This window comes from Chiroxiphia lanceolata, chromosome 1 (assembly GCF_009829145.1).
Source record: "Chiroxiphia lanceolata isolate bChiLan1 chromosome 1, bChiLan1.pri, whole genome shotgun sequence".
Classification (NCBI taxonomy): Eukaryota; Metazoa; Chordata; class Aves; order Passeriformes; family Pipridae; genus Chiroxiphia; species Chiroxiphia lanceolata.
Genome location: NC_045637.1, coordinates 131,018,826 through 131,037,150, shown reverse-complemented (window position 1 = coordinate 131,037,150; position 18,325 = coordinate 131,018,826). Strand labels below are relative to the sequence as shown.

Here is an 18,325-nt window from a genome sequence, read left to right as displayed (position 1 = left end):
AATGATATAGTCCCTCATATATCTATATATACTACAAAAGGAAGGCTGAAGCCAGATTGTGTCATTGGACCAGCCCCAGTACTCAAAGGAGTCCCATTGAGAAACTACTTCCCTTAGACATCTTCATTGCTCACTCATTACTGCTATATTGTTGGGCACACATCCATTATCTGAACAAATGTGCGAAACTGTGTGTTGAAAGAGATGTTAAGAAATTAATAACTATTTGCACCAACCACAAACACTGTGGCTCTCCCATTCACATCAGCTGGAGGAGAACTTGAATCTGAGAGCACACCAAACCCTGTTATCCAGCATGGGGTATGAGGTTTAGGGACGGTCAAAAAAGACGGAGATCTTTCTCCAAACTCTAGCATTGTTCTGTGATTTCTTGTAATATGATGCTGGTCAGACAGTATTAAATTTTTGGCTAGATAATTGTTTGGCCCATCTAATCCACTCTGGTGAGACTCTGCCTTGAGTACTGTAACTAGCTCTGGGGTTCCCAGCACAGGAAGGACATCAACCTGTTCGGATGAGTCCAGAGCAGGGCCACCAAGTTGATTAGAGGGATGGAGCACATTTCCTATGCAGAAAGGCTAAAAGAATTGGGATTGTTCAGCCTGGAAAAGAGAAAGAGAAGGCTTTGGGGTGACCTAATTGAGGCTTTCCAGCACCTGAAGGGAGCCTCTAAGAAAGATGGAGAGAGAAAATTTACAAAAGCATGAAGGGATAGGACAGGTGGGAATGGTCTCAAACTGAAAGAGAGTAAGTTTAGATTGGATATTAGGAAAAAATTATTTACTATGAACGTGGTGAGGCACTGGAACAGGTTATGTAGAGAAGCTGTGGATGCCCCATCCCTGGAAGTGTTCATGGCCAGGTTGGACATCCAGCCAGGTATAGTGAAAGGTGTCTGCCCATGGCAAGAGGGTTGGAACCAGATGATCTCTAAGGTCCCTTCCAACCAAAGCTATTCTATGATTCTATGGTTATATGATTCTATGATAATGGCTCAATAGTTGACTGATAAGTTTTGAAAGAGCATGCATGGAAAATACTTTCCAATGTATGTATTAAAAAGCTATAGTTTTTGTAATTTTTGGTCTATATTCTAAAGATTTGTTCAAAGTAATGAGAAATAAAAGTGGTTTGACATCACCTGGAAACTTCTCTCTTTTAAAACTTGCCCTAACAGCAAATTTTGCAGAGGATATTTTTATTATCGTCAGTTTCAATTTAAATTGTGCCATAGGCATTAATTACTGGCTTCGATGTGAAATAGTTCCTTTAAACAAGTATGATCCAAAGGGAAAAAGAGTTCTTAGATGTTTACTTGCTGAAGTCGGCTGATCAAATCACTTCTGGCATGCTAATGGCTCCAAAAGCTGTCATGTTACTTGTGTTGCTTCAGGAGTCAAAATATTAATAGTGATATTTGCATATTAGCAACCATTCATACTAATTGCATTTTAAGGAAAAAAATATTTCTGATTTCACACCACAGAACCAAAGTCACTAAGTACTCCCTTTTTTCAGCATAGTGGATTGCTGAAAAGAGACTATTAGGCCTGGGGAGTGAGCCATACCAATAAATTACTCTTTTGTATCTCTCTTTTCTTTTTCCTATCCATATGGACCAATCCTAAAATAGCTGAAGCATACCAAGAATTCATCTCTTTAGAAGTTTAAAGAGTTTCATATCATCTCAACTGCTTTTGTGCGTTGCTGAGCTTCTAGCTATGTGTCTCCCTCAGCCATCTGCTTTATGGTAGACATGGTAGTTGAACATCCACATCTTTGCAGGGTTTTCCCCTTCATTGGGATGGGGGCTTGTCTTTCCTGTGTGAAACTTCATGGGCAGGATGGAGGTTTAGTTTGATTTGGTCAGGATACATGTGTCTGCATTCCTGCACCATCAGAGTGTTCCATCAGTAGAAAAGAGCTATCATTTCATGAAAACATGCATAAAGTAGGTTTATACATGTGTAGTTAGAATAGGTTTTGTCTCGAATCAAATTATTATTATAATCAGTCAATAACTGTTCTGCTGATGCAGCAGAGTCAAAATGAAGAAAAACTCTGGCTGTACAGTCAATGGCTGATTTCAAGGAACAAGTTTGAAAAAAACAAAACACTGTTCACTGGAAGTGTTGTCAGAAAATACTCGAACTCAATTGAGCCTCAGTGTTTTGAGTTAAATTTCATTTATTATTTTATCTTGTTTAAAGCTCACTGAGCTACTTTAGGATCATGCTAGTATAAACTTTCAAGCAGTTATCTTCGCTGCCCAGGTTAATTTAAAATCCTACTTGATCTAAAGTGATACCATTCACATGAAAGATAATCTGAAAGAATACTCATATACCGTTTATACCATATACTTTTATTACAATGTTTATATCTGTCATCATTTTTTTTGCTCCTATTTTGTGGCCAGACGTACTTCGTTGGATGAACTACATTTTCCTAATGCTATGTTTTTTCTATCCAAACTGCAGGCTTTTCCATTCCATCGGCACTCTAGATAGCCAGGAACCGTCCCGTCCGCGGAGGCGGCTACAGGCAGGCAGTTCGACTGGGTACGGCTGGCTCTCCCCGACACGTGGATGCTGCTTTCGGCTGTGCCCGGTGCTGGCAGTGCCCCTGGGGCACAACCTCTGTAGAGTCCCCTCTCAGGTGGACAGCCATGCCCCCATCTTTCCCATGCTCTCTGTACATGTTCCCCCGGAGGCAGCTGATAAATGGGGCTGGATACACTCCCGGCACCTCCTCTGGGACAGGCTGAGGAGGAGAAGAGCCGCTTGGCTCAGGGGTGGTCAGGGGGCGTTGCCGTCCCGCTGCCGGGAGCCCTCCCGCTCTATCCGCCGGGGCTCTCTCGCCAGCTCGGAGGCTGTCGCTGCTCCCTGGTGTGCCAGAGCAGGATCCGCCTGCTTCGCGACTCACAGCCTGGGCTGGGGGAGGGAAGGGGAGCGAGGACGGACGCTGTCCTCGCCTTTTCCGCCCCGGAGAGGGCCCCCCACCCCGCTGAACCGGGGCTTCTATTTGCTTTCGTCGTTACCTCTGCCCGGGACTCCCATCGGCTAGCAGAGGGGGCTTGGGAGGGGGCCAGCTGCCCGCCTTGGAAGAGCCCGTGGGCGGGGAGGGGGCTGGCCACGGCCGCCGCTTGGCCTGGCCGGAGGGACCACGTCAGCTCCCCGCAGCCGCGAGGACCGAGATGGGCGACCCCGAGTGACTGCAGCCCCCCGCCCCCAGTCACGGGGGGCAGAGGCCCCCGGGGAGGAACGATACGGTCCCGCTGCCCGCCGCGAGGGGCCGCCTGTCGCCGCCAGCCCCCGGGGCACAGCGTGGGCAGCTCCTCTCACACCCCCTTCGGCCACCTCCCCCGGGAAGCGAGAAGCCGGCGGCCGGGCAGACGTGGCAAACAACCCCGCCAGCTTTCCCTCATCTGGGTGGGCGGGTGGCCGTCGGGAAGGGGAGCTGCCGGGAGCGCCCATCCTCCTCCCTGCGCCGGGAGAGCCCCGTACGGCGGGCCGGGAGGCGGGGAGCGCTCGGCACGGCGGCTGCGGGGCACTCCGGGCTCCCCCCGCACACACACACTGCCCGAGCGGCCGCGAAGCTGGGAGAGGAGACTGGCGGCTCTCTGCCCGCGTCCTGGCCCGAGACGCTTCCCCGGGGAGAGTGAACGGCCGGGACACGGCGGCCGCTGCGAGAGGGCTGAGGGGCTGTCGGTGCCCCGGCACCCGCTGTCCGCAGGGAAAGGCGAGGGGCGCGGGACCGGGGTGACTGTGCTAGTGGCCTCGCGCTAGAGGGTCCGGGAATGTGGGGAGGGTCGCCTTTTGTCCTTGGTCGCAGTGGGACGACGAGGAGAGGCTGAATAGGGGATCCAGCCTCGTCCCGGCTCCCCCGGTCGCTTTCCCGCAGGGCACGAGGCTCCGTAGGCCCTGGACAGCTCCCGCTTTGAACGCCGTCGGGGCGCTGCCAGCCGGCTGCCCGGCGAGGCTCCCGGCCGCGCTCCCAGAAAAGCGAGGCGAGAGGGGCGGGGGACGGCTGAGGAGAAAGAAGAAAAAAAAAAAGAGAGAATGAAAAGGAAAAAAAAAAAATCAGACGACGAGTCAGATTTTCCTTCCGAAAGCCTCAAAGTGTCCACGTCCTCAAAGCATGGAACCAATTTACCGTCGCCGCCCCCCCCCCGCTCCCGCTGCCAAGGCTGCCGCGCCGGGCCGGAGACACGGGCACGTGACGGGCTGGGCGGTGCCGGGACCCTCCTGCGGTATAAGTAGAACGGACCGGGGCTGGGTTAATTTAGCGTCCCGGGCAGCAGGTTTCTGCTAAGGTTGGAGTTACTCCTCAAGACTGTATGCCTGCGTCCCACAGGCGATAGCTAACCAACCGACTCGGCACCACAAGGAGTCTGCATGTCTTGCAACTAGACATGCTCAGCTTTGTGGATACACGGATTTGGTTGCTGCTCGCAGTAACTTCATACCTAACAACAGGCCAACGTAAGTGCTTTCCGCTTGTTTGTGGCAGGGGTGGTGGCAGGGGTGGCTGTCCGGCTCTGCGCTCTGTCCCGACGCCCTCCCCACGGACGGCAGTCTGCGGGGAGCTGCCTCTTCCCAAACGATAGAGACCAGCTCATAAACTGCCACCTCCCGTCCCAGATCAGAATCTAGCTTCTTTCTTCCCCTCAGAAAAAGATGGCAAAAGGCCAACGATTAAAAAAAAAAAAAAAAAAAGAAAAGAAAAGAAAAAAAGAGAAAACCAGAATAACCCCCTCCCCCCAGACAGGCTCGTACCCAAAGGAGAACGCAAAGCCCTATCTCCAGCGCAGATGCTGGGAAGGAGATATGGATACAGGCTGGGAGGAGAGTGGAAGAACCCAGGCTGCACTTTCGTGAGACTTCAGGCGCGCTTTCCGAAGCGGAGGAGCGGGAGAGCGGCGGTTCATCCCTTCCCTCCCTCCGGGGCTCCGTGCGGGACCCGCCGTCCTGCTCCCCGCCCGCGGCAGCGCCTCCTGCGGGCGGCTCGGAGCCCTGCGGCGCCTCCCGGCCCTGCGGCCCAGCGCGACGGGACGGGGCTGCTCTCGTGTTCCCGCGGAGATCCCCGCGCGCTGAGCCCGCCCCAAGGGCTCTCCGGGGAGGGGAGGAAGAAAGGAGGCAGGGAAGCAATATTGCTCCGCTCTAGTGAGAAAAGGGAGCGCGGCTCCCTTCGCTGAGAGAGGATGTAGTGCCCCCCATCGCAGAGGGAAAAGGGCACCCACACGCGCACACGTACTGTGGTGGGAGAGAAACGCGCCCCGCTCACTCGGCTGGGGCCGAAGCTGAGCCCTTCCCCGCCTCTCTGCGTGACAGCGCCCTGGGAAGTGGCCCCCTGAGCCCCTGGCCGTCGTGCCTCTGCACTGGGCTTTGGCCGCCTTCCAGGCGGAGGAGGGTTGGAGCAGCCGTGCGCTGCCCGCTCAGGGCGCTGGGAGCCCCCGGGAACATGCCTCGGCTGTGTCCCTGCCGCTGCCAGCCCGGGAGGGGGGGCGAGGGGCCGGGGGAGTGGGCAGCGCGGTGGCCGTGGCCCGGGGGATGCCCGAGGGGCGGCGGGAGGGCCGTTCTGGCGGGGCATTCTGGGGACATCCCAGCACCCACCCCCGGTGACGGGCGGTAGCAGCTCCTTCGCCAAGGAGACGGAGCGGTTCTTGTAGGGGACCCCGAACCGAGCGCCCCCGCGCTGCCCGCAGTGAGTTTGGGTAGTTGCCAGTGTCACATCACCTGGGGGCAGTAATGGCTTTAATTTTATGTTAGGTTAGCACCGGCAATCGGTGTGTGCTGCTGCGGTATTTCAGTGCTTTCAGCATTTCAACAGTGTTACCTTTTGCTGGACTGTACGAATCATCTGAATTTAGTGTGATCGTACATTGACAAAGTAACATGTTGTGGAAAAATCTCCAACAACCTGCTACTGAGGGATAAGGTCAAATTGGTGGCATTCAAGTGTGATATGAGACCCTTTTACTATAATGAGTTTAAGCCAAAATCGATTTTTAATTGTAAATTAAGAAATTCAGAAAATTTGTATTTCCAACGAATGAATAATAGCATACTTAGTAGTACATAACATATAATTATTTGCCATTTGGTGTTTAATAGCTTCAAGGTGTTACCTGTTACACGCTTTTACAGGAAATTGTGGAAATAGGTATGTGTGGCTAGAACCGTTCCCCATAAAAAGTGTGATGGGGCTATTTACATTAAAATATAAGATTACTCCTAAAATACAACATCTTTACAATGTATCAGCCTGTCTGGGCTTATTAATCTGTTGCACACACACATGTGAAAATAGATTGATGCTTTTATTTCTAGGGAGGTACGTTTAAGAATATTTAGAGCAGGCTTATAGATGATATCTGCATCAATCATATTACTTGTTTTAGTTTCATTAGCAAGTCTGTTTTGAATTTGGAATACATGGCAATTTCACCTGCAAGTCTTTCCAGTCTAAGATAATCATCTTAAAAGTAAGAAATTACATAAAGAAAATGTTTATTGCATTAAGAAAATAAAGAAAATTGCATTTTGAATTAAAAGCAATGAAATGTAAAACTTGCAAAATAACTGAATCCACAGTCTAATTATCTCTCTTTTTTTTCTTTCCCTTCTTTTTGCAGATGTGAGTGAGGTCAGTATAATTTCTTTATCTAATATGTAGCACTCCAATTAACAGGCTAGGCTTCTTTTCTTGTGGCAGTATAATTTTCTAAAGTTCATTTCAAGATGGTCATGGAAAAATGGTGATTAAATCCTGAAGGGACTGCCTGGAAAGGTACCCACCCCGATTTCACAAGTGGGACGGACTTTTTAAGAGACTGCCTTCATAGGTGTAGAGACCATGAGGAGGAAGTAACAGAGCAGTGGTGTTTGGATACTGCACCTGGCAGTTTGGATTAGAGAAGACTCTACTTTAAAGCCAGTTCTACAGTCTAAATTTCATTGCACAGAAAGATTATGGAAGAGCTCAGGTGTGACTTTTTTTTTTAATGCTAGTTTTTTAGGCTGTAATAGCTGCAAAATGGTCAGTCTTCAACAGAATGTTTTCATGTAGTTACATGCATCTTTGCTATATATAAACTTGTAGCCTTCATAGTAATTTAAAACCTTTGGGCGTACTTAAATATACTGTACTGAGGAAAAGTATAGTTATGTAAGAAGATGAGTCTAAGTTTATACACTATTTTAGTCTAAAATACTGGAAGAAATTTTAACTTTTTTAATTCTCTTCTTTATTTTTTCCAGGCACCTGCAGGGCGTAAGGTAAGCAATTTTTTTCTTGGGTGGAAATGGAGATGGTATCAAATAATCTTCAAGAGATTAATATTTTGTTGAATATTGGATGAAAGGAAAACTGACTACATTCATTATTTTCCATGTTCTCTGAAAATAGCACTAGCACTGAGATGAATAGGCAGTAAAAAGGAGGGAACAATCAGTGCAACATCTTAACACCAGGGTGAATTTAAATAATTCAAAATAAAGGTGCTTTATCCATGAGCAGAACTAAGCCTAGTAAGAACTAAACTTCTTCAAAGTAGCATTCTTCGTCAGAGTTCCTTCAGAAAGATTTACGTGAATTGAATGGTACAGCAGTATCTATACAGATCGTAAAAGCTAAATAGATTCTATTTTATTTATAAGAGTCCCTACTTTAAATTAGAACTAGCTATTTAGTAGAGATCAAAATCAACTTTTGAATTTCTTCTGTGGTCTGTGCAGTGATAATTTTAACTCACACAGTAGTGACAGGGTCTATTTCCAGTAGCTTATTGGGGAAAAAGAATTACCTGTCTGTGGAAAATAGCTATTGGACCTGTATGTGCAGTCATCTTTCACTTTTTCATGTACACTAATTATTCTTCATGTATCTGTTTCCCTGTATCCTCCTGGAAAATTTCCGCGGTAACTCATTAAGCATTATTCTTTCCTACAGGGCCCTAGAGGAGACAAAGGGCCGCAGGGAGAAAGGGTAAGGCCGTTCATTTGTTTATGAACTTTGAACAGCAGCCGTTGAAAGAACAGTAGGGTAAAAAATAAGTTTAGGCATCGTTGTGATATTAAATGAATGTAGCTGTAGAAGCTTGCATGTACAATTTCATCGAAAAAGAAACCAAGTTACCTATGTACCAATACCTCAGCGACCTAATTATGGTCACTGTGCCTGAGCAGATGTGATTGAGATCATATAGCAGCCTAGCAATCCAAGTGATGACTTGAAAAATGTTTTTCCAGTTGCTCACCGTGGAAATAGTGCACGGAAGTGTAGAGGGAAAAGTTGACACATAAAGATGTGGTCCTTTGTGGATAAGCCCTGAATAGACAAAGCCAGTTTTGAGGATGATTTATTATCTGTGCCTCTGAAGATGGCTTGGAAAAACTCTCTTCTTGGCAGCTAGGCATTTGTCATCTACCTTCTACTAGCCAAAGCAGACATTGTACTATTAAAGGCTACTGTAAAAGTAACCATAAATGAGGACAGTTGAATAAGTTAATTGTACTGTTCATTCGTATTGCTGATATTTGCTTTTCTGTTTTGCTTCTGCATCACTGCTGCTCTTTGTAAAGTGGCATTCTGAAATTCACATACTTATCTGTGTAGCTTGTAGTTGTGTGTCTTTCTAGTGTCTTCTGAAAATGAAAATGCCATAGTACTGATAGGGAGCTCTTGAGGTTTTGAGATTGTAGTATGCTGACAAATGTGAAAGGAACTATTAGGAAGACTCTGTCTGTATGGTCAACTGGATATTTGATTTAGGCTACCACTAACTAAATTCATTTAATGAAATGAGATACAGACTTTGTCCTGAATGTAGGAAGTCTAATCCTGCTCCTTTAGAAATCCTTTTCTTATGGATTTCATTTAACACTGAACTGGATCCAAAATACTAAACAAAGTAAATACCTCACCTTAACCACCACAATGACAAAACTTGAGCACCTTTGTGGGTCCACATGGATCACTAGAAATGTATAGGTCCAAAATTTTTTTGCTTAAAATGAAACTTCCTAATTTGGAGATTATGCTTTGGTAGCATAAATGAAATATCTCCCCCATAAATCTTCTCAAATATGAAGGTCTGTACATATCTGATTTAAGTTATGGGGAATCAACATAAAATCAGACTATACTTATTTTCTCAAGTTAGGCATTTATTGAAACTTCATGTATAGCATTGCTGTAGAGTGTGCTGTAGGTCCCTGGCTGTTAATGAAGTTATCACATCAGAGATTTCTTCAGCCACTTCTAATGTTCACTTTGTAATCCCCTTTTTGACTCTAGGGTCCACCAGGTCCACCAGGCAGAGATGGTGAAGATGGACTACCAGGTCCTCCAGGGCTCCCTGGTCCTCCAGGTCTTGGCGGAGTAAGGCATCCAAACTTCCTATTACCAAAACTGTGCTTTTTGACTAAGGCAAAACACATATCAGCTGGAAAATACTGATGTTGCGTTGGAAAGTAGAACACACATTCTCTTGTGAGCCTTAAGACATTCATGGTCCCAGTTCCAATTAAACTTTCCTTGGGGTGTAAATGTTCCATGGAAAATTTGGATTCTGTATTCAACAGGGACTTATGCAGAGGAGCAAAGCAACCCTGTTATTTAGCATTAAATTTACACAGCCATAATGTGTGTGGGTTAGGATTCAACTAAATGAAACCAGTGCTTTTAAGCAGATGGTGAAAAGAAACCTTCACAGCTGGATTCAACAGACAGCAGCTGTGTTGGAATAAGCTGAAGAAGACTACCCCTTAGGCTAAAAATCAATACTTAAAAGTCCTGTAGAATTTTAGGGTATATTTTTTAGAATTTTTCATTTCTATCTGTATTCATGCTGCAGAACGTAAATGGACTGTCACATACACACTTTCTGCACAAGGGTCCATGACGTATTCTCTGCAGAATTTAACTCTTTGCTTGACATTGGTTTGCATAGGCAGCATGAAGACAAAGATGGTGTTGTATTGATCAAGTTTGGTAAATTCTTCTGCATGGAAAAATACTCTTTTGCCTTCAGTATGGATAAAAGTAGTTTATTTTCCCATTTGCAAATCTCCAACTGCTTTTGTTATTTTTTTCTTATTTTAATATGCTAATAAAACAATCAAACAAAAACAAGGAAGTGAAGGATTTTCAGTTGTGCCATGTAGAACTTCTTTCCATTTTGATAAAATATCAACAATCCACTGCAGTCTCTGAGTCTGCAGCTCCTCAATTCTTTTTGAAGCTGAAGGGCCTACCTCATCTGTCAGGGCTGGTACATGAATTTTACTTAAGCAAAGCAGTGAAAAATATGCATGAGTTCCCTTATTGAAAATTATGCAGAGCAATTTGAGAGTTTAAAGAAAGTTTGCAACTTTAAGTGACCACTGAGTTTACATTCTTAATTTTCAGTTCACGCTGTTGCAATGCTTCTTTAGCACTTCTGCACAGATATTTAAGGCCACTGTTTGAAGGAGCCTTTCCAGTAAAATCAAGTCTTTTTGAAAACGTGAATAGAAATGTAATTATAATAGGGCTATGTTTACTGAGTTGTATGTATTTTGCTTTAACAAATCATGTAGCAAGTGTAACAAGTCGGATGATGTTTAGATGTAGAATATTGATAAGAAATATTTTTAAGGCAAAATTTTTAGTATTTTAATTTTAAACTTTTTATCACCTACAGAACTTTGCTGCTCAATATGATCCATCTAAAGCAGCCGATTTTGGCCCAGGACCTATGGTAGGTGTATGATAGAGCACTTGGTAACTGGCATGGGTGTGTTTAGTATTTTCCTTTGAGTCTAATCCAGCAGTATTAATGCAAAACATAGTATAAAGTTAGTGTTTTGATCATATTTTGAGTCAGGCTGTGAACTGATCCTTTGATGTAGGACAATATATGTTTTGAAATGTATGTGTTTAAAATAGTCTTACGACTTAAATATACAGTCCCAAGACCATATTTCATCTTCAATATGTTTAACACTTTTATGAAGCAGTGAATCTCATAATTTGATGTCAGATAACATGTGTACTTTTATGTAGTTTTACTTTACCCATATTGAGAGAGAAGATCGTGTTTTAGGAAGAATGATTGTAAAGCTGCTCTCTAAGGCAGACGTAGGTCTAGAATGTAACTCAGCATCTCAGCTCCAGTTGGTGACCATTTGTCCCCCATGGCTATACAACTCATTTGATATCCTTGTTTACTCTATACTATGTCCAAATGGAATTTAAGGAGTTTATTGCTGCTCCGCATGAATTTCTAATGCTTTCTGATGTTAGCAGATATTTTCAGTGCACACAGATAGTAATATAGGGGTTAAATTCACCAAACACACTGACATCCTGGCCAGTGCATCTGATGGGTGAGCAGCAGGATGAAGGCTGCCCAAGATTATTCTGGGTCAAATGCTTGTCTCCATTTCTAAAAATACTGTATATTAAATTAATTCTGGGAAATCTTTTGGTGTCCATTTAGATACTAAATATAGGAAAATAGGAGTACTTTTAATCAAGCTCTGCCCTCAATGTCTGACAATAAATCAGAAAATGTAGATGAGGATTTACTTGGGGTGTCACAATTTTCTGAGTTCCAATTTTTGAGTCAATTAGGGTTCCTCTGACAGCAACAGCAGTAGAATCTACTTTCTGTGAGGAAGTTTTCAGTTTCATGAAGAAAACATAATAGATTGGGAAGTTAGAAAGGGAGGGAAAAATAATTATGTAATATAATTTGTGAACAAGTTCACGGGGTTTATGCAGCATATATGATTCAGCCTGTTCAGAAACAGTTGTTTTTTCTAGAATTACTGCATATTTTTATATCCACAACATTGCTTTAACTTTCATAAGTAAATGCCTGTAATTAATATGTATTTATTCCTCTTAATGAAAAGTATTCAGTTTTATAGGAATGCTACATAAGCCATTGAAAAGTTTGCATATGATTTTAATCTTGTTGTGAGTTTTACAAGTTTACAAGAGTTCCTAAGAAAGTTTTAAAACCAATTTAAAGCATAATGATTTCTGTTGAAACATATCCTTAATCATTTTGGACAATAGAAGTCTAAATTAAATTTCAGTTCAAAATTGTTTTCTTGCTTAGTAAGGCTTAAGATAACCGTTATGAAAGTGCACTAATCTGGGGAAATTTCCTTTTCAAAAGTATGTTAGTGACTTATTTTGCAGTGAAATGAAGAGAATTTAATCAAAACTAGAAAGCAATTAAATATTTAAATAGAAGTAGATTATTATTTGAAATAGATGTATACATAATTTGTATAAGAGCCTTTCACAGTGTTTTGTTATGACCCTCATCTTTAAATTCTGGAATTTTCTGCACAGGGAGGTAGAGGGTACATAGTAGAATGAGCCAGTGGACTTGCTAATAAGCCAGAATAGATTAAGAAGACTAATTACAAGGTTCAGAGCCATAATGGTACATTCCTAATCATCCTACTGGATTCTCTGATGGTTCACTACCCTTAGAAGATGTGTTTGCACTTGGACTGCCTATGCAAATTCATGCAGATCTCTTAACTTTGTGTAGTTTGACCTGGACATTGCACACTGAAAACTGTGATGCTTACAATATTTTAGGAATACCAGGAATTGGTGTTATAGATGAGTTTATTCAATAGTGGTTTTTAAAAGAGATTTTGCAATTTTTCTCCCTTAGGGTTTAATGGGGCCTAGAGGCCCACCTGGAGCATCTGGACCCCCTGTAAGTACAGTCTCATCTCTTCTACTGACATTGACATACCTAAAAAATGAGAAATTAGCTTGTTTGAAAACTAACAATATCTCCCTCATCTTCTAGGGTCCTCCCGGTTTTCAAGGCGTTCCCGGTGAGCCTGGTGAACCTGGTCAAACAGTAAGTACAGGTTTCACATGCAGACACTGTTAACATTAGAAATAGCACACCAAAGTAGGCTTGTAATACTTAGGCCCATTTCTCCTGTCCATCTGCACATCTCTGAATGTTTGGATACTCCTGCTTGATCCTGTTACTGAAACAGAGCTGAACACTCAGACTCGGGCTCTTTCAAATTGGAATCATAAAGTCAATTAGGCTTCAGCTATACCCCGACTCAAGTCAGAAGCCAGTGGAAAGACTTAGATGAAGAATGATGCTTTAAGTAATCCTCAATCTATTTTTAACAGGGTCCCCAGGGTCCTCGTGGTCCCCCTGGTCCTCCAGGAAAGGCTGGTGAAGATGTAAGTGGTTATTAAATGTTTTTCGTCTATTTGGGGTGGTGATTCAACTCTAACAATCAGGTTATCATTAAGATAAGCATTCTATTTGTCATAATTTTTACATTCTTCTATAATATATAGAATAAATAAGCCCCTGAAATAATTATTTTACAGTACAAGAGATGCAGTATGCTGAAAAGGTACAGAAAATTGGATAACTCCAAAACATCTCCAAAAATATTATTTAGCTTCCTGAATACAGGAAGAAGAAAACCTGAAAACTAATAGGCTCCCTGTATTTATTGAAAAGGAGAAGCTTTGCCAGTGTATTTTTTTTAAATGGTTTATGTTGTTATTTTATAAAAGGAGCTTTCCTTCTTAGTGCATCTTTGCTGGATTTTTTAGGGTCACCCTGGCAAACCTGGAAGACCTGGTGAGAGAGGTGTTGCTGGCCCTCAGGTATGTAGTGATCCACTGTGTACAATACAAAACAATTCACTGATCAATGACACCTAACAACCTTTCAGAATTTCATCACATTAACAGTCTAGTAATATTCCTTATATGGATTAATCCAATGTCAGTCCTTACCTTCAGGGATATCATATAGTTTTGGTTTTTGTTTCCCCACCCCATATCCAATAAAGCAAATGTACTGAGTAACAGAAATGCCACTGTGAGGAGTTATACAGAAGCAGGTGAGCAGGCACCTTGGCACAGGAAGTTAAGACAGCTGTGCTATCATGTGGTAATGCATGAAATTTCTGAGATTCAGAACTGGAAAAATCAGGTTGATTATTGTTAATCAATAATCAAGTCTGATCCTGAGAGATTAGGGTCTGAACTGTATTCCTCACTTGAATGATCATGACCCAAATCTATGTAGTAATTTTATTGAAAGACTTATCCAATTTCTTTCTTTTTAACAGCAGTGTATAATATGGCAGACAATCATTTGTGCACTGTGGTTTTTTAGGGTGCTCGTGGTTTCCCTGGAACTCCTGGTCTGCCTGGCTTTAAGGGAATTAGGGTGAGTATATACATATTTTCCCTGAATATTTAAGACTGATAACAGTGCAGCATACTGAAAACCCCTGGAAATGCTCTGAAAGTCAAGAGTGCATGAACCTCCTTGAAGTTTTTTATATTGCCTGATATGAAAGACTGGTTATTTTGGAAAAATAAGAAGATTATATTAGGAAATAATTTTGTGTGGGAGGAGGGATTTATGTTACAAGACTAAGAGTTTGTGTATAGCCATTTGTGAGAAAATATGTATCAGTATTTATTTTTCTACTCAATATAGGGACACAATGGTCTGGATGGTCAAAAGGGACAACCTGGTACTCCTGGCACCAAGGTAAACATGAAATCTGAAAATGTAGGATGCATTTATAGATCTTTTTAGCAAAAGCCATGTGAAGTCTCCTCTAATCAGTCTTCCATGTTGCCAATAAACATTGCTCAGCTGCAATAATCTAGAAGTCAGTGGATCCATGTAAAACAAACACATGTAAAGCACCTTATCATGGGAGCTTTCCTGGGGCCTTATCCTTGAGCCCTTAGTCAAGTTAGTGCTTACAGTAAGTAAGAGCTGCAGAACTGGGCTTCTTGTGATTGACTATTCACTAGCACTTCAGACTGCTTTTGCTATCTCTGCTCTTCTGTGGATTGGATTTTGGTGGATTTTTTTAAAGCAGGCTAAAATGAAAACATCTCGTTCTTCTGCAAAATTCTGTTGTGTGAGATACATGTTCAATGTAAGGCTTTCTGCTAAAAATTTGGGTAGATGAAGCACTTTTCTGAGTTGAGGTTATTTTGATCTTCAGTCTTTTTCTTTTTTACCATCTTCAGATTAGTACATATTTGAACACTATACTTAAAAAAAAAATCCTTAAAAATATGTTCTTAAATATAGTCCAGAAATATCTCTGGCAAACTCTTTCTCTTTTAGCTTCTTCTTCTTCCATTCCACCTCAGTGCCCCAGTGTTCTTGAAAAATACTGGAATATGGGGTTGTAGGAAATTTAAATGCAGCTGAGTGATTCACAGAAGATTTGTATTCAAGAATTCTTAATATAACAATGAAAAACTCAAATGCTAATTCTGACTCTTGTTTGTTTCTAAGAGCTTAGCACCACTTTGTTATAGAGTTATTAACTGTAACATACCATTCTCCAGTATCACTGTAAGAAGTTTACCTCCATAACAAAGTATGGTAAAGAGATAGCAAACAGTCTACCCAGTTATTGGATATTAAAAGCAGATAAAGCAATTAAGTAAAGGATAGAAGAGTTACTAGTAAGAGTGCTTCTCTGGCTGGAAAACACCAGCATAATAAATTAAGGTCAGTCACAATATAACTGTGCAGTTGAGGAAGGCAAAAACTTGCATTCTTTGCAGCATTTAAGATTGGGTGCATTCAGGTATATCAGGATACAAGTGCTCTAGGACAAACCTTGTTACTGCAGATCAACCTAGATCTCAAATAATCAGTAGTGTTGGTCTTAAGTTAAAAATAACTGAGGCAGATCCTTATTTTCAGTCATTTGACAGGAACTGTGTCACCTTAACATAAGGCAAAGGAAAGCATCATTCTGGTTCTGCTCTAGCTAAAAAACAGCTGCTGATTAATCTGAATTAGTAGTTGACTATCCAGACCCAATCTTTTAAATGCGTACTACAGAGTAAATATCAGAATAAAGAAAGAGGATAAGGAAAGCTGAGCTAGGTAAGTCAAGCAACTTTCTCTGTCCCTCCTCTTCTAAAAGGATTCCATTTGACTGTGTTCCAGTATATGTAGGGACAATTGCAGTCTCTGCATCCTCAGGACTATACTATTGTATACTGTGATGCAAGTGCTACAGAAGACAAAGAGAGTAGGATCCAGCAGTTGAAAATCTCTCTGAAGGTGCTGTACTGTCTGTCCAAAGCATCCTTTAATTAATTCAAGCCTCCAAACTTTCTTCTTCACAGGGAGAACCTGGTGCCCCTGGTGAAAATGGTACCCCAGGGCAACCTGTAAGTATTCAGTGCTACTGTGGGAAATTATAATCTGATAGATTTTGTTCAGCTAGCATTTTCTTCAATATTTGTCATCTGCAACACTCCAGCTAGCTAGATACTCTTATGTAATAGTAATATGACTTAGCAGAGGGAAAAAATTCTATATATCTATGTTCAATGAAGAGATATAAATGAGTTAATTTAATTTTTTTCTTTTAGGGTGCTCGTGGTCTCCCTGGTGAGAGAGGAAGAGTAGGTGCCCCTGGACCAGCTGTAAGTAGCTTCCCATCTGTCTGTCATCATGACCAGCCACTTACTGTGGCTTTCTCTGATATTCAGTTCTCTTTTCAAACTATTTATCATGTTCTTTCCTCACAGGGTGCTCGTGGAAGTGATGGCAGTGCTGGACCCACTGGACCTGCTGTAAGTTTGTCTTGCTCTTTGACAGTATGGTTCCATTAGACCTTGTGCTCCTAATCCTGTTTTTAGAGGATTTCTTGGGCTTCTGAGAAGTTGATTGTGTTCATGTTTTTAACATATCCTTTGTTGCTTATCAGACCATCACAAAAAGAATTAGTGAAACATAAAACCTTTGTAGACAATATCCTGAGAGCCTCAGAATTTATCTTTAACACATCTATATCAAAGGAACCAAATATTCTCTCATTTGCACAGGTGATTTCATGGGAAACTTTCCCAGCAGATTTCACTGAGAAACACCCAATGAACAGAATTCTCATTTCCAGCAGTCTAAAAGAATAGTTCTCATCCCAAAACTAAAGAGACTTTTTTCACATATATATACCATGCACATGTTGCAGATGACTGTAATTATATATAAACTGTAAATAATGCACGCACACCAGAACACAGCTTCGCACCTGCAGCATTGTGCTATCAGACATTAACCTTTTACGTTTACCCCTGATACCTGCATTATGTGAGCTAATGTGAAAGGTCAGTGAGATCCAACTGCCCTGGTCTGACTAGTAAACAATAACTATTCTAATAAGAACTAACACAATGCAAATTTTCCATTCAAAAGGAGTTAGTGTTACCATAATATACCACTGACTTCAGTAAACCTCATTTATCTCAGTGAAATAAGTATGTGTACAAGGACATAGTTTTGAAACTGTAAAAAAAATCAAGAATAGCCTAGAATAGTTTTTTTCTTCCTACCTTCAGAATTTGAGTCAGTGATGAACCTGTACTTGATTCTGTTTTTTTAAAGTTGATTTTAATGCTCCTTGTCACTTCAAACACCTCTTGTGCTTTAACAGAGCAGAATGTTAGTAGAGCTGTGAATTTCTCTTCAGTTCTCCCAAGTAGAGTATTCAACAAATGTCTGTGATTGGGCATTTAAATTGCAGGCAAATAGAGATCTTACAGCTAAGACCTGATGTAGTAGAATCAAAATATTTTAGCTGAAGACGTTTCACATGAAGTTACTATATGAAAAATATTCTGAAGCTGCTGATTGCAGAGGTGTTACTCAGAATGGGCAGCAGCACAGCATTGCATTGTGTTTCAGTGTCTATTCCAGGCTGAAGTTATTTTACACATACTTAGGTTATGATGCTGTAAATATTCTGCATAGCACTTATTACCACTAATTTTTTAGAACTAAAACAGAAATAACCTTTTATTCTTCTTGCTACTTGGAATTTAAAATGTAAAAAAGTCACTGCAATGAAAATTCTGTAAATTTCTGTTTTCAAACACATCTTAAAGGGTTTTGTTCTTTTTTTCTTTGCTTATGCAAAACCAGTGAGAATTCAAGGTACCCCATTTATAACACAGTAGGTTATAAAATGTTGGAAGCCAACTCCTTTTTGTCATACCAGCTGACAAATTCCCTTGGATTTTTGAGGCAGTTTTATAATAAGTATTTATAATTGAAAGATCTTAGCTCAACAAAAATGTAGATATCAGTTCCCAATAGCAATGAGTGAGTTGGATATTTTGTTAATAATTGAAGAAAAACTATCCTTTGTATTTGCATGCACTGAAAAATAAAGGCTATGAATACATACTATGAATATATGTCTGGGTACATTAGGAATTTTGTCCCAATGTAGTTAGAAATCTCACA

General features: G+C 41.8%; 1 protein-coding gene across 1 annotated transcript in view; it reads left to right on the top strand.

Moving 5' to 3' along the window:
- Nucleotides 1-4,266: 4,266 nt before the first annotated feature.
- Nucleotides 4,267-18,325, top strand: part of COL1A2 (collagen type I alpha 2 chain) — a 39,005-nt gene continuing 24,946 nt past the window's right edge. Inside the window, exons 1-15 of the mRNA XM_032694999.1 lie at nucleotides 4,267-4,505; nucleotides 6,659-6,669; nucleotides 7,284-7,301; nucleotides 7,975-8,010; nucleotides 9,322-9,405; nucleotides 10,709-10,765; nucleotides 12,707-12,751; nucleotides 12,848-12,901; nucleotides 13,192-13,245; nucleotides 13,630-13,683; nucleotides 14,201-14,254; nucleotides 14,531-14,584; nucleotides 16,201-16,245; nucleotides 16,450-16,503; nucleotides 16,609-16,653. Coding sequence (XP_032550890.1) covers nucleotides 4,436-4,505; nucleotides 6,659-6,669; nucleotides 7,284-7,301; nucleotides 7,975-8,010; nucleotides 9,322-9,405; nucleotides 10,709-10,765; nucleotides 12,707-12,751; nucleotides 12,848-12,901; nucleotides 13,192-13,245; nucleotides 13,630-13,683; nucleotides 14,201-14,254; nucleotides 14,531-14,584; nucleotides 16,201-16,245; nucleotides 16,450-16,503; nucleotides 16,609-16,653 — 735 coding nt within the window. The 5' untranslated portion in view covers nucleotides 4,267-4,435. The remainder of the gene's footprint in view (nucleotides 4,506-6,658; nucleotides 6,670-7,283; nucleotides 7,302-7,974; nucleotides 8,011-9,321; nucleotides 9,406-10,708; nucleotides 10,766-12,706; nucleotides 12,752-12,847; nucleotides 12,902-13,191; nucleotides 13,246-13,629; nucleotides 13,684-14,200; nucleotides 14,255-14,530; nucleotides 14,585-16,200; nucleotides 16,246-16,449; nucleotides 16,504-16,608; nucleotides 16,654-18,325) is intronic.